This window comes from Anopheles merus, chromosome X (assembly GCF_017562075.2).
Source record: "Anopheles merus strain MAF chromosome X, AmerM5.1, whole genome shotgun sequence".
Taxonomy (NCBI): domain Eukaryota; kingdom Metazoa; phylum Arthropoda; class Insecta; order Diptera; family Culicidae; genus Anopheles; species Anopheles merus.
The window spans coordinates 15992298-16007914 of NC_054081.1; the positions used below are offsets into that span (position 1 = coordinate 15992298).

At 49.5% G+C, this 15617-nt stretch overlaps 1 protein-coding gene across 1 annotated transcript; it reads left to right on the forward strand.

Moving 5' to 3' along the window:
- Nucleotides 1–4105: 4105 nt before the first annotated feature.
- On the forward strand, nucleotides 4106–15444 carry LOC121588883 (myelin transcription factor 1-like). The gene is made up of 9 exons (XM_041907322.1): nucleotides 4106–4655; nucleotides 4986–5626; nucleotides 9049–10060; nucleotides 10683–10975; nucleotides 11052–11286; nucleotides 11347–11556; nucleotides 11639–11701; nucleotides 11866–12173; nucleotides 12416–15444. The coding sequence occupies exons 3-9, from the start codon at nucleotides 9327–9329 to the stop codon at nucleotides 12973–12975; spliced, it is 2403 nt and encodes an 800-aa protein (XP_041763256.1). The 5' UTR covers nucleotides 4106–4655; nucleotides 4986–5626; nucleotides 9049–9326; the 3' UTR covers nucleotides 12976–15444.
- The last annotated feature ends 173 nt before the right edge of the window (nucleotides 15445–15617 follow it).

Sequence of the window (15617 nt, forward strand, 5' to 3'; positions counted from 1 at the left end):
CCGATGATGGGCGCTGTCATTCGTATTCGTCCGTCTGCCCTCGATCTTAATTTATGTTTCTCAATCCAGTCACGTCCTCATTAAAGATTCCTTCATGTAGCAGCGGCAGAAAACTCCTTCGCCGGGCCAGCGCGGCACGGAACTCATCCTGCCTACGTTATAAGCTTATCGCTCCCCGCTTTTCCGCGAACCACGCTCACTCAGCTGCCCGTTTGTGGTGCACACGCTTCGGAAGGAAGTTGTTTTAATTTTTGCGTTTTTTCCTCCCTTCCGCCCTTGGCACGGGGCTGGCGTTGTCTTGTTCGGTTTGCGTTTCTTTATTTTTTGGGTAACGACTGTCAGATTTCCTCACCGTCAACAGTTGGCAGAGGTTTACATTACAGTGGGTTGTTTTTCCCCCGTTGTTAGTTGCATTTCCAATGATTCTTCTTCCGAAAAAAAGAAACATCAGCAACAATCAACGTTCTGTGATTTGATGGGTGAAAACCACAAATTAAATTTCAACCAGTGATCAAACAGTCGGTTGAAACTGATCAGCGTACGCTCGACGCAATACGGCGAGTTCGGGTGTTCGCTGTGTGTTGCATCATGACCTAGAATACAACCTGCAACAGCATCTACCATCCAAACTTGAGTTAAATCACCGCTTCTAAGAGCTTCTATCGGCCTCAACTCTTCTCCCTGGCCAAGGTTTGTGGTCGACAAGTTGTAAGTTACTAACTTCGTGCGACCAAACCAGGGCACCAAGCGATTGGTGCGACCAAACCAAACCATCCCTCTCCGTTGGACATTCTTTCGAGAACCTAGTGGCTGTATCATTGTGGTACTGGTTGGTTGGAAGTGGAATTTGGGGCTTTGGCCTCCCGCACCAACAGCAGTACACTAGCGCGAACATCTATGTTGTGGTTTTGTTTGATTTGGCAATCTAAAGTGTTGAGTGTGTGTGATGGAAAGAGCAAACACGAGGACTGTAACCACAAACCCTCACAGGCAGGTTCGAGAATCGAGCTTGGCTTACAGAGCAATAGGGCCACTTTTGGGCAGGTTGCAGATGGTTCGTTAACTGGCAACTAAGGTTTGTTTAAACAAAAATGCTATATTGTATGTGTCGTGACCTCCTGGTCACGGCGCCACATGAACTCTAGCTTATCTGCAAACAAATATTATTGTATTCTGTTTATTGCACCAAAAATAGTTTTTTTTTTACTTCTTATCAGCAGAATGTAATGCCTTTATCGGGGTTTTGGAGGACATTTTCAAATTGTGGAATTATGGGTGGGCCCACCTCGACAATGTTACATTTCCTCTGTTGAGAGGTCGTCAACAAATCGTATCAAATCGTATCACATCAAGTTGAAGCTCTCGGAAAGAAAAAGGAACAAACATGTATGAAGCCCTGGTTAGGGCACCACACAAGAGAAATATAATGTTTGCGCAACGCTTGAGTGTGTGTAATGGTGCCATACATATACAGGAACTAAACTATTTAATAACACTTCTCAGGAGTTTCTAGCGTAAAGGCTTGGGTGGTTGAGGATATCAATTTCTTGTTAGTGTTCTCAAACTATTCTCACTACATTTCACCTTGGAGAGTGTAAAGATAGCGCATGGTAACGTCTTCAAAACTTCGATCGTTTTTTTTGTTTCTTTTCATCATTTTCACGTCAAAAAATGACACGTCGGGGAAATGGATGATAAAGGTAGTCCCGAACCACCGCCCTCACTACAGATCGACCGCAGATGTTAATCAGGTTGAAAGGGATCAAAAAATGGGAATTTGCTGGCTGCAGATTTGGTTTAGAACAAACAATGCACACACACACATACAAATAAGCACGAAAAGAAAAAAAAGGTAACAGCGTTCCCAGCCGCACACGTCGTGTGAATATTCCACTGGCTCCACAAGGGGTGGAGTGGGGCAAAGCGGTCGGAAAAGATGTTTTGTGGTATCGATTAAATATTCAGCATCAAAGCCGGCATCTTCTGGTATCCATGAGGGCGGAGGCAAGCGAGAAGGACTGACAAGTGACCGCATAAGGACACGCTCGGGAATTTGAATTTTGCCCGGTAAAAGAATAGCAGGTGTTCCGATGCGAAAAGGGAAGGGGAGCCATGCTCCGGGTTTCTTCTTGTTGGTCTTTTTTACTGTCTCACGATTTAATATAGGTGTTTTTTTACCCTGTGTTGCCTCCGCTCGGTTGTTGATTCTACCTTAATTCATTCACCAAAGTGGTTGTTTTGCGGTTTTGGCGTCCCGTGCAGCCTGAGGAGTGCGCGTTCGTGTTTGTTTTTCCTTTACCATGTGTTGGTTTGGTGCGGGAACTCAACAACTGCGCCGCGGGGTCAACGCCAGTGCTGTCAGTGCTGGAGTTCAATTCCTGTCGGTTCTGTTGGCGGGGTGGAATGTGGAGCGTAAAGTGTCGCAATTTGATGAATAATTGATTGTATCGTTGTTCTCTGCGCCACCCACCGCGCTGACTCACACACACACACACCCGTTCGAGCGCGCTCCAGAGGGTTGCGGTTTATTCATTAAACAGTGTAGTGGATTTTTCCAGGTTCGTAGCGCTGTAAAAGGTTTACTTAATTTTGTTAGGATAGGAAACGAAACACTCACAAATAAACAGGTTCGTCGCTTGACGCACTTTAGGAGTGGAGGACAGTTTTTATCGTGCGAGGCGTGTGCAATCGATGCGACGGAGTGGAAAAGAAATTTTCCAACGCTTCAACATGTCTCTACACAACTCTACACATTATGGAACGAAGCCAACTTAGATTGGAACACTCTTTCGGGGACTCGCCACTGCTCTTTTTGCCTGCCTGCTCAAGTCCAGACATTCTAGGGGCACGTTTCACTGGCCACGTCACAGCTCTAGCATAAAGAGATGATATTTTCAAAGTATGATAAAAAGTGAAAATACGTAGCTAAGAAAATCGATCGAACAGAAAATCCTGGGCGAAAGAACGAATGGGGAAAAAATGCATTGGCTTAAAAAAAGCTTGCCCAGCGGCGAGCAAACACCGTCAGGATCCCATTAGTTCGGACACCTTCGGAAATAGCTGAAGCAAAAGACAAAACGAAAAAAAATAAATAAACAGCGACTTCGCTTCGTGCCGGTCCTGTGCATCGTAAGCAACCATATGCAATTTTCCCAGTTTTGACGGTGAGAAAATGTGCCCATCGCACATAAAGTGGCGGAGCGAGATAGCGATTGAAGACACACCGCTAAAGCCCGAACACGAGCGCACCGGATTGGACAGGCCTGGGATGCGTTTTTGTACATGCTCGTGTGTGGGAGCTTTTTTGCTTTTTGCTATTGCTTCCTGCTGGCCCTGCAGCAAGTGCTGCAACTGCACCGGCGCTAACACAAACTGCCCGCTCGTGGATGGCAGTGCGGGGTCGTGCACACGGTCGACGACATCTCATTCCCGTGCCACTCTGCAGCACTTCATTTCCACACTCCCTGCGGGAAGGTAGATGCAGCTTGCGCTGCATTCGCTCAACGCCCGAAGATGCACGCGCGTACCGTCCCTTGGCGTCCAAACGAGGCGGACCCAATGTTGGAGTTCGGGTTCGGTGCGTAGCAAGAAGTGGGGAAGTCTCCAAAAAAGAACCCGAATATCCCCCCTCAGGTCCCCCTTGCTTCCACCCCACATTGGTCAGCGCTGTCTTCGGCTACTCGGATGGGCACTCTGCAGCACCGTAGCACATCGCCGCAAGGTTGTGCTTGGTTGCACAAGGGCGGCGCAAGCGCATCTTTCGCCGTGCTACGAAATTTCCTTCGCCTTCCCGCGATAGGATGTGTTGTCGTGCCGTTTCGCTTCTTCTTCCAGCCAGCTGCAGCGTAACGACACAATCGCTCTCTCGCTCACGCCCATCCTTTCGCTTGGATGGTAGCAGTGGTTCGGTGCAACAACGAGCCGAGCTCGAAATCGTAACCCGAAAGGACGAAACACGCGAGCACTGTTTTCGGGAAAAAACAGGGGCCCGAATCTTCCCCCGTTGCCGCATCCGGTTCTCCACCCCCGGAAGGTGTTCCGGAGGAAGCCGAGCCGAGTCCCCGACCGTACCGGGGGCCCTGTGGTACGGTCGGCCAGCCCAAAGCAGCAAGCCCGCGTCAGTATGCTGCTAGTACGGTGAAGGTAAAGATGAGCATTGCTTGTGTGTTTCGTCATTGGTTTGGAAGTTGCTTACTGTATACTGCTGCTACTGCTGCTGCTGCTGGTGCATTAGCTGGTTAAAGGGTGTACACGTATAAGCGTTTTTTGTTGTTGTGGAGGATAGTGAGCTTCGCCGAGTGTGTGCGTGTATTTGGTTTTTGATTAGAAGAAGCGCGTTGACATGGATTGATGATTATTGATGTACCCAAGATGATGGTGCAGTGATCTGGGGCTATATGGACAGAACGGAGGACGGATTAATCTCTACCTACCAATCAAACGGTCCTGCTAGGGACCTGGACGACTGTGACTGTGTGTGAGGGTGTGTGCTTGCTCGTGTGCACTGTGCATAGCTGCCAGTGAGCTGGCGTACCGAAAGAACTCACTGCTCGGTTAAATGTACGATGGAGTAGTGACGTGCAAGACAGTGTAGTTGTCGAACAGGTTGCGAGACTAGTGTGTGAGGTTGATCTTCAAGTTGAGCGCCCGTACAGGTATGTATTGCTATTCCTGTGTTTTGTGTCTATGTTTGCAATGAGTGTGAGGTCTGGAATGTAGGTAGACCTCATAGTTAATGTACAGCGTAGAGTTGTAAAGTCTTTTCAAGTCTTGTACCTACTCCATTAATTGCTAGGACCTTCTCCGAAAGAACTACAAATAATTTTATTTGTGATACCATTAACATGCTAGACCGTAAATGCAATTTGTCACTTTGTCGAGGATTTGGGATGCTCAAACCATTTAGTTATGATTCTTTTTACCATATCTGACATCCCACTCTAATTCGTAATTTATTTTTTTACCAAACCTCCTTCCGCACGTAGTTGCAATTCGTGTTACTTCACAAAAAAAACCCTTCCTACAGCTGCTCATTCTTCTATCAACCATCAACGAGAAGCTGTCGGTGGCGCAAACCGTCATGTCCGAACCGGCCGCTCGGCGGTGACCTTCGCCACCGTGTGGTGAGAACGTTTCTGGCGCGCCTGAAGCTTAAGTCAGGCTCGTGAGCCTGAAGCAGATCGTTTTGCGATCGTTCGCACCAGCCAAAACCTGGTTCTCTGTACTGCTGCTTGGCCTGACCAAGGCAAGGTGTGATAAAATCAGTGTGTCCCCCCTCCCTCCCTCCCCTCCCCCGGCAGTGTCAGTACGTACGCGTGTTTCTCGCTCGGTGCGTAAAGTGCGTCCAGTGTTTTACGGTACGGTACGTTGTGTGCGGCTTGCTCTAGCAACAGTGTGCCCCTCCGGCGGATGTGTGACGGTGTGTATGTGTGTGCGTGAGTTTACATGTAAAGCGGCGTAAAGCGCTCACGCAGCTGGACCTCGCCCGGCACCGAATTCAATCAACTAAACAGTCTCGACTGCCCGTCTCTGGGGAGGTGGCAGTCGAGCGGCACACGGCAAGCGATGGTGACATGGAACGGGGCCGACAGCGATGGAATGCACAGCTTTCGACCGCTTTCGATCGGTACGTAGCACTCTACAACCTCTACCACTTTCCGAAGTTTTGTGTTTGAAGTCCCAATCTCGTCTTTTCGAAATGGCAACGTGATGTCTTCTACCGGGAGTTAGATTCGTTAGCTAGAACCGAAACAGAATCGGAAAGCAAGATGAGTAATGCTCGGGGCAAGACGCCTGGTCAGTTAGGCATAACGGTTCCGTCGAAGTCTTCCAAAAAACCGTCCGCCATCTTGCGTTGCGTAATGTTAATGTTGAGCGCTCTTCCAAAACCGTACACGTGAGCGTGCACCTTTCGCCACCCGCTGATCGTTGATGGTTGTTGTTTTGTTTTTTCTACAACCTCAAGCAGGTGCCGAGGATGCGGGGTGTGTTTGCATGTGTGTGAGTGTGCAGTGTTGACAGCAATCGGCGAGCGAGACCCAACAAAAACAACAACAAAAACAAAAGCCGAAAAAGTTCCCTGTCGGCACGCACGCCGTTTGGCTGTCTTGCACGGAAATTGCTCATTTTGGTCATTGCGAAGGCTCGATTAATAGTTCGATACCCCGCCAGCGAAGGCAAAACGGCCCCTCAGCGGCCCCTCTCTCGGTGCCAGTTTTGGCCCTCGGTTTGCTGTGACGCGCGCGTTGAAAGACGAGGGCCGTGTCGTGCAAAGAAATTTTGTAAGAAATTAGAGAATTTTCCAATCGAACCAAGATTTGTGTTTCTACCTATGTGTGTGTGTGTGAGGGTAATGGCTGGCGGTTGTTGGCAGGCGATCGGGCAGCAATCAAGATCCATATCCGTTTCGGTTGACGGTGAACGGTGTGCATGGGTGGAGGGCGCATGGTAATCACCGCGCTGATTGCTACTGCTAATGGTACAACACGCGCACCGGTGTCGTGACGGGTTTCCCTTGGATCCCTGCTACCCTGAGGACCCATCGCTAACCCGTTGCCAACCTTTTATTGCTCTTTCCACCATCGTCCGCGTTTTGCCGAAGGTCCGGACAGACATGTTACAGGCTCGTGACATTTCCTTGACGATTGCATGATCCGACCGTGGCTTACAGGGGGGCGGGCGGAGAGACTGGATGTGACGTAGTTCCGTTTCGCAAAATGCTATTATTCCCCAAAACCCTTTGTGGAATCCACGGACCAGTGTCAGGGACGAAGCTGGTTCTTCGGGGGTTTTGCCTTGCTGTGTTGCGGCCTATATGGACGACCGTGTCGCTCCCAGACACAGACACACATAGAGTAGTTGACTGGCTGTAGACAAAGTAGCTCGGCAGTGAGAGGAACAAAAACATTGGAAACTAAACGCAGTGCCCTAACACTACCAAAACCAGAAAAGGAATCCGACAATGTTCTAACAAACGGCACGTTATAATTGAGGTTGCCTTTTTGGAGCGCACCTTGAAGGTTACGCCAACAGTGTTTTGCAAACGGGACTTGGCGCGTTCGTGTTTTGGTAGGAGCTGGAGCTGGAGCGAGCTGCACTACATGAACGCTGTTGCTGTAACATCTGGTACATCGCCGTTTCGGCTTGCTCACTATCACAGGCCAGCAATGGTAATAATGGCTCTGTTAAAGCTCCGCAAAATTGTAATCAGCAAGATGATAAAGTCAATCTGAGCCAGGTTGAGTGAGGTAGAGAGCTTTCTTAAAGTATTTAACAAGCGTATCTAACACGTTATCTCGCTCTCGTACCTTTTGTTTCCAGCCTTGTCACTGTTGAATAAAAACGACCACCAACACTTTCTTTATTCGCTTCTAATATCTTTGTCCCATACGCCCGCCCGTAGAACCTGCTGGAATTCAGAAGGGAACAGGCACAAACACATATCGCACTAGCACTAGGAGCGTTCTCTAACGGGTACGGATAATATTCTTCAGTCAGGCGGGTCGGCCCACTACGCCATCCCCAGATAGTCTCATCCCACTGCTTCGCATTCTATCTAAATCCATTATCTAATTTAAATCTCACCGGAAGCATACAGTACGAGCCGTGCCAACATGCTGGACCTGCCGTAAAAAGATAATGAGCTCAAAAATAAAGCCGAACGATTTCGAGCATCGCTCGACGGCTGCTACTATCTCGTTTGCCTACTCTCCACCCATTACCACGAAACGAGCAGCCATCCCATTCCGCCGTGAGCACGCTAACACTATGCGAGTGCGAGAATCCTTTCCGAGACGCTACTTTGCCGAAAAGATAATCCCGCTTCTTCATCGGTACGATTTGACGTCGTTCGATGCAGTTGGCACTGGTTCCGCAGCAGTTGGAGTTGGAGAAAGGCGAGAGGGTTATGAAAATATCCACTCATAGGATGTTTCAGTCGCTTCCCTTCCGGGTTGGCATGGTAAACATGGTCCATTGGGACGCTGTGGTACCACGTCCCACAGCAAAAGGGGACACACGGCTGCCCCACGGTAAGAAGACGGACATTTCCGCCTTGATTTTGGAGGAAAGATTCGCCTGCACGAGGGTGCAGGTACTTGAAATTATTTTAATACTCTGCTACATTCCCCCAGCTGGGCTGGGGCGGAGCCCGGGCAAGGCAGGTGCTGTCGGATTTGATAGAGATTTATACATCGAAGCGAATGCACTCACTCTACTCCAATTGGGTTGAAAGGGGGAGATAGTGCTGCCCATTCCCGAGGCGGGTTGAGGTCTAATGTGAATTGTAGTTGGCTCGTTATGGGTGCCCGCTAGATGATAATAATGATCATATTTATCTCTGCGTCACAAAATAAAATCATCCGCCCAAGTCTGGTGCAGGAAAAACTCTTTTACTGTTGTTTTTTTAATCTTTGGTTTTTGCCTGCTAGGACAATGCGCTGTTCAGAACGATTTGATGGCAAAGAGGTTAGCTTTCAAGCGGGTGTCTTCCGTGGACGACATTACTATACCGAATGTTTTCTTTAGCGACGCAAATCAGACACCGGAGATGTTAGAGTGAAGGTATTAAAACTGAAGTATCTCGTCTGAAATAGATTTGGTATGGCACGAGAGATAAGCTTGGAGAATGAAGTGATTCATTCCAGAGCAGGAAATTAGGCACTCTTGGTGTAACATAATGATCTACCTCGTTTAAAGTGTTGTGTTATAACAAGTGAAGTGCTAAAGCACTAGCATGGTTGCATAGTTTTTTGAGCTGCTGTAGTGAAGGACTTTATGCTTATGAGTTGCTTAAACAATCACATAGAAATATTTAAGTTCTTGGAAATTTCAATAGTTTATGGCATAGATACTGTGTGCGGAAATTTTCTCAATCAAGCGGCAATTTTCTCAATCCCCTTTTTTTAAAGTGCCAAATTCTTACGGTAATAACGTAATGTTTTATTCCTTTGTTGAACATGTGTTTCTTGAAAAGCAATTGTTACATTGTTCTTTCTTTTTATGTATCCACAATCCGTGACACTCGTCTCGTAAATTCATGAATGCTAGGTCGCAAATGAATCAAAGCAGCGCTGCAGAACGAGTGCAATATTTTTCGCTAGTATACTTCATGGTGCCTCATCTGACAAGTAGCAAGTTAAGCAACAGGGTAACGGATCCCTCGCGGTATCATTTTACCTAGGGCTGGTTAGATCCGCAGGACCTAACACCTTACACGGACACCAAAGCTCCATCACAGATCTAGCCTCCGGGCAGTGTCATTTAATTGCATAACTTGAAGCATATCGGATAGCAAGAGCGCAATAACAGCCCAGTGTTTGCTCAAAATGATCGACAACGGGTACTCGTACGTGACGCGCGACAACCTACGCTACACCGAGCTGAACGATGGCCGCTCGTACGCCCAGATGGGTACGCTCTCCTCCCCGCCGTCGATGGCCAACCGGGGCATGCCCGAGTACGACAGCTCGGTCGTCCATCTCGCCAACCATCGGCCGTACGATCCGGCCCCCCAGACCGCGTTCGAGCGGTACGACACGGCGTACGCGCCGCAGCGTACCGCGCTCTATCCGGCTGCTGCGTACGGCTACACGCAGCCGGCCATCATCGAAGACGAGCAGAAGTACCTGGGCGCGGATAGCAATTCTCACCCGGCGGAGGTGCAGCAGCCCCAGACGCACCCGCACCATCACCATCTCGGGCTGGGCGGTCCGGCAACGGTACCGGACGCCCGCACGCACCACTCGATGATGAAGGTCGAGATGGACGACAGTGCGGCCGGTCCGATCTATCCTCGTCCGATCTACCATTACGATCCATCCACGTGCGGTGCGATGCCTCCCGGCTTTTCCGCGATCAATCTGAGCGTGAAGGAGTCGAGCCCGCCGCTCCCACCGTCGTACAAGACCGGACCCGGATCGCCATCACCGAACGGGCGGCGAGCGGGCGACGAGAGGGGGAACAAGATATCCTCTAGCAGCCCGGAGCCGCAGGTCAGCCCGTCCGACGGCCGACGGAACAGCAGTCCCCAGGCATCGCTAGACCTGAGCTCCAACAATAGGTAGGTGCACAGGGTCATAGATATGACTCTGGGTTTTTTTTTTAATTCATTTAATTAAGAGATGAGCAAGGCAATTCAATTTAGATAAATGCAATTACATTTTAAATCCGTTTATGTGTTGGTACCTCAAGCGATTCTTCAATATACAGACTTCAATTTACACAATTACAGCTTCATTTCAATTCCAAATGTACTTGTAGGTTGAGATTGAAATGTAGAATGTACTATGTTGCCCTACTTACGGATCTGTACCTCTTATACAGTGCTTTACAAGTCAGAATCGAATGTCAATAACACAATTTTAGATTCACAGCTCAAGATTCAGTTTAGCTGTCAAATGTGGTTGTTTCACCGCAACCGCATCGTTGCGATGAAACAACAACTTTTGATAGCTAAATTGAATCTTGAGCAACTGAAAATGCTTTGTTGATATTCGATTCTGACTTGTAAAACCCTGTAAAACAGCTCAGCGTTGTCTCTTGCATCTCAACACCTCGTAGAAGTTATTAAGCGAGATATTGAACTATTACGTATGCAAGTCCAATTTCTCCGTAACACCTTGTATCTTGTAGCTCCCTAAGTAATTTTGCTTCCTCTCGTTTACTACCCACCCACGACTCAGTGGCGGGACGAGTCCACAGTTTCCGAACCGTCAGAGTGCGAACATCAACACCAACAACAGCAACACCAGCACCAGTGCGAACACGAGCAACACCAACAGCAACGCTGTGTATACGAGCGAGGTAAGCGAAAGCCGCCCGGCGGAGGTGAACACCAACGAGTACACAAACACGCCAGAGCGTCCACTCGGGATGGGCTTTGCCAGGCCGCAGCCACCTTCCGCCTCCTACAGCAGAGAGTCCACGCCGGACAGTGGGGGCTCCTACTACGCCGACAGCTACCGCGACCAGAGTGGTAAGTGAAGTGGTAGCTGCACCGTTTGCTTGAACCGTTGCACTAAGCGCAGTTTCGCTTCAATCGCCGCTTGCAGGTTACAGTCCGCACACGAGCTACGGCATGGTGGTGCAGCCGGACTATTCGAACGGGTATCCCGGCTACGCACCGAACGCTTATCAGTACAGTGGACCGTACGCAAGTTCGCTCGGCACCACCGTCTATCCGCCGACCGTACCGACGAGCTATCCGGCCAGCTCGAGCTCGAGCTTCGTGACGCCGCCGACCCTCGGCCAGCACATAGCGCCGCATGATAATCTCCTCAAGGCTGGGTAGGTACTTCCAAAAAGCGTCGCAAGATTGCGATGGTGAGGGCATACTAAGCAAAGCAGTTCTTTCCTGTGCAGTCTGACCGGCTACCAGCGTCTCGAGCGACCCCAGTTTCCATCACAGTCCCAGGAGCTGAAGTGTCCGACGCCCGGATGCGACGGGTCGGGCCACGCGACCGGCAACTACTCGTCCCATCGCAGTCTGTCCGGATGTCCGAGAGCGTCCAAGCCGAAAAGCAAGCCGCGCGACGGACAGGAATCGGAACCTTTACGGTAAGTGCCGACTGTGTGTGCGCTGACGATCGTTACTACACATATTCTTTCTCGCTGTGTCTGTCTTCCGATCTTAATGCAGATGTCCCATCCCTGGATGCGATGGTTCCGGTCACTCTACGGGCAAGTTCCTCTCACATCGCAGGTACGTGATGAGCTGCCCTGCCATTTCCACTGTACGGAAGTTTTTTGGCGAACTTCCGTGTGGGTCTGTCCAAAATGCCCGCCACTCTTCTTCATGCTCTCTCTCTTTCTATTTCTTTCTCTTTCCCTCTCTTTATCTCTCTCGCTCTCTTTCGCTCTACGCAGTGCATCTGGTTGTCCGATTGCATTCCGCAACAAGATGCACATCCTGGAGAATGGTGGCACGATCGAGCAGGCGAAGGCCGCCATGGCGCAGGCCGCCGCCGGCAAGTTCGAGCCCTTCACCTGCCCGACGCCGGGCTGCGACGGCAACGGGCACGTGGACGGTACGTTCAGTACACACCGCACGGTCGCGAGCTGCCCGACGGCCCAGGGACCGGGCCAGGCGCCGGCCAGCAAGAAGCCACGGTACGGTGACGCCGACGCGGGCGTGCTCGGCGGTCTCGGCCCGGTCGCGTCCAAGTCCTTCAACGGTAAGCTAATCGAGGATTGACCAAGCCTAGAGTACTGCTTAGACTAAACATCCTGTACCTCCCGATCTCTGTCCGTGTGTTTCCTCTGTGTGTGCGTGTCTGTGTGCGTGTTTCCGCTCCGGGGCTCCGTGCGTGTGTGTGTGCTTGCGTGTGTGCGCCTGGTGTACCGTGCCGCTCTCTTCAACCTTCACACCCACCCCGACGGCCGGCTGTCATCGGTGTGTCACCTGCCGACCTAGCAGACCTAGCGACCGGCTACAGCCAGAGCGTCAAGGGCAGCCTGATGTCCGGGCCCGGTCCGCTGCTGGTTGGGCCGCCGGCTCCCCCGCCCGGCTCCCAAATTCTTTCGTCCGGCGGTGGTCCACCGGGCTCCACGTCCGGGCTGCTTGCCGGTCTCGCACATCCCGTGCCCGGCCTGCACGGTCACTCCGTCCCGGGTGTAATCGGTGGCCCCGGCTCCAATCATTGCGGACCGGGTGCGGCCCCCGGCGACGGGCAACACACTGCGCACGATCGGGTGGCGGGCGGCGGCGGTGTTGCGATCGCACCCAACCCGACCACCGCTCCGACCGACGGTCTGCCATCCGACCCGAGCGGCGTACCACCGGACAGTGGGGCGGGCGTCCCGACCGAGGACATCCTGGCGCTGGACGAGGAGATCACCGAGCTTAAGCGGGAGAATGCGCGGGTCGAGCTGCAGATGCTGCGGCTCAAGTCGAACATTAACGCGATGGAGTCGCAGCTGAACAACAACAATCACGAGCCGAAGCTGCTCGAGATAGGGACGCGAGGGATCACATGAAATTTCCTTACGTGTTAGGACGTTCGCGGTACGCCTGTCGTCGGTGCGGTGAAGAAAGTGTGGTAACAGCGAGAGAGACAGATAGAGAGTGTGTGTGAGAGAGAGAGAGAGAGGGAGAGTAGGAGAGAATGAGAACTGTTGAGTCAGTGCGTGAATCAAACGAGTGCGTGGGTTAGTGCGTGAGTGAGTTAGTGAAGGCGCAAAGGCGGAACCACACCAGGAACGATCCTAACGCGACTACTCCGGAGTGCAAACTGCGGAATGAAAACTGCTAGCGAGGCAAGATTGAAATTTACAACAACAACAAAAAAACCAAAAGCGTGAGTGAGACACAGTGACGAAAGGTGTGCGTGTTGAAGGAAAAAATAAAGTAACCAGTGATCGGCCATCGAACCGAGCGCAATACACAGTGAGTGTGTGTGTACATGTGTGTCATTAGAGAGTTATTTGTACAGAGGAAAACGGTCACCGACCGGTGACGAGAAGCGAGAAGCGTTATCAGAGACACACACTCGCAATCACAAAAAACACACACACACAACAATGGCAGATGAGTGTAACATCTCGCTACCTGGAAGTATACTGCGGCGTACAGGGACGATACGATCGAAACACACACACACACAAGCATGCGAAACTAATGGCCGAACAGAAGCGAACAAACAAACACTAACCCTTACATTGTATACTAGAACGTTTTGGAAGTAAGTATTGAACATATTGAAGCGGCCGAATGGAGGGAGATGGCGTAAGCCAACTAAAAAAAAACGATACAAAAAAAATCTCCCGATTTGGTAAACAAAGTGTTTTTGTGCTAGTATTGTAACCCGTCGTGTTAGTCGTAAAATGTAGGGAGTTCGAGGGCAGGCACCGCCAGTTCGAGACACCGGGGAACGGTGTCGGGCGTGTGTGCGTGAGTGTCGATTTATAAAACAAAACTACTCTTAGCAAGTCATTTCCCCCAATTCCACCCCTCCCATTACGAACATCCAACCGCCACACACCCTCACACACAGCGGACACAGGATCGAGTTGTACAGGGCACGGAGGAGATTGTCTGCGCGAGTGTGAGGGTGTGCGTTGGGAGCAAAAGAGTTGCAGTTGTAATATAGTGGCGCCTTCCACCTTTTCGTTAGCAATTGTTGACGCGTGTACTACCCGTAGTTGACAGCTAGTGCGCTCGTGCGTTTGCTTCGCGGATGTTGCGGAAGCCTTACTAGAACGAGCCCGATGGCTGTGTTTGGGTTTTGTAGCCGATTTTTGAATTTTGTTTTCATCCCTTATCCCCCTACGCCTCCCTTTCTTTACTCTTTATATACCAGTAAATGTGGTTAAAAACGGGCATGTGCAAATGCAAAAACAGGCAAGAAGAAGAAGAAGAAGAAGAAGAAGAAGAAGAAGAAGAAGAAGAAGAAGAAGAAGAAGAAGAAGAAGAAGAATAAAATAAGTCGGAGTCTTAGAGGAAACTATTATGTAAGGTCAACAAAAACACTGTAGGGCACTGTGACATGGAACACTATGGTCCGAGTACGAGAAGGGCAAAACGCAGTGGAAAATTATACTCTATAAAGGCAAAAAAGGAAAGAAAAAACAACAACAACAAAACAAACAAACTAGCAACGGAAGCGTATGGGAGAGTTTTACCTAGTCAAATGTGCTGTATGACTTATATTTTAAATATTATTGTGTATCGTAATTGATTGACTTATTGCAATACAATAAAATGTAACACTACTGCAAGCAAAATGGTGCCGATTGAGCTAATCATCCATTATTTAACGAAGTAGAAAAAGATCGTCCGTCTGTTGCTGGAAGGCATAAACAGATACAGAAGGCATAAACAGAGATAAACAGAACAATAAGCAGGAAAATTAATTACACAAAAAGCGAACATGCTAAGCAGTCACAAGCTTGAAAGCGATGTACAGCACTGATTCTTCTTAGTTACAGTGTGTGTGTGCGTGTGCTTGCGTAAAGGTGTATGGACATGAGTGCAAGAAAGGCGCTCCCCCACCCAGCAGGATAAAAAAGTAAAGGTGAACATACAATAAATGCTGCAGTGACATGTTAGAAAAATTGTATAAACACAGCGAGAAGAAAGAAGATAACAAACAAGCAAACAAACCTAAACAGTATACAACACAAAGCAAGAGTCAAACATCTTAAGCAAACAGCCAGAGCACACTGTAACAAAAAAAATGAAAGGAGGAAGAAGAAAAAGCTAAAAACATCACAACAACAAAAAGACGAACACACTTTTGGAGTAAGAGAAGAAGAAAAATGTAATACGAAAATTATAAATGGCAAATCAGAAACTAACACATGCAAAGAAGCTAAAACAAGAAAACAAACATAAAAAACACACACACATACAGACGTTCACAAAAACAAACGCAACCAAACCAACACTACTGTATGTAACCGGTTATGAATTTTAATAAAAAGTAAAATAACATATTTGTGATATTAGATCGTTCCGTTTTCCACACGCGGCCGTGACGTTCCCTTACCAATATTCGAAACAAACTACCCCTCTAGCCGAGCAGCGGGTAAGTATGTGCGTGCTGCTGACATCCTGACAGGTGTGTATATGTGTGCGTGGGTTTGCGTGACTCAACATGCACGTCTGTTAGATCGATGAC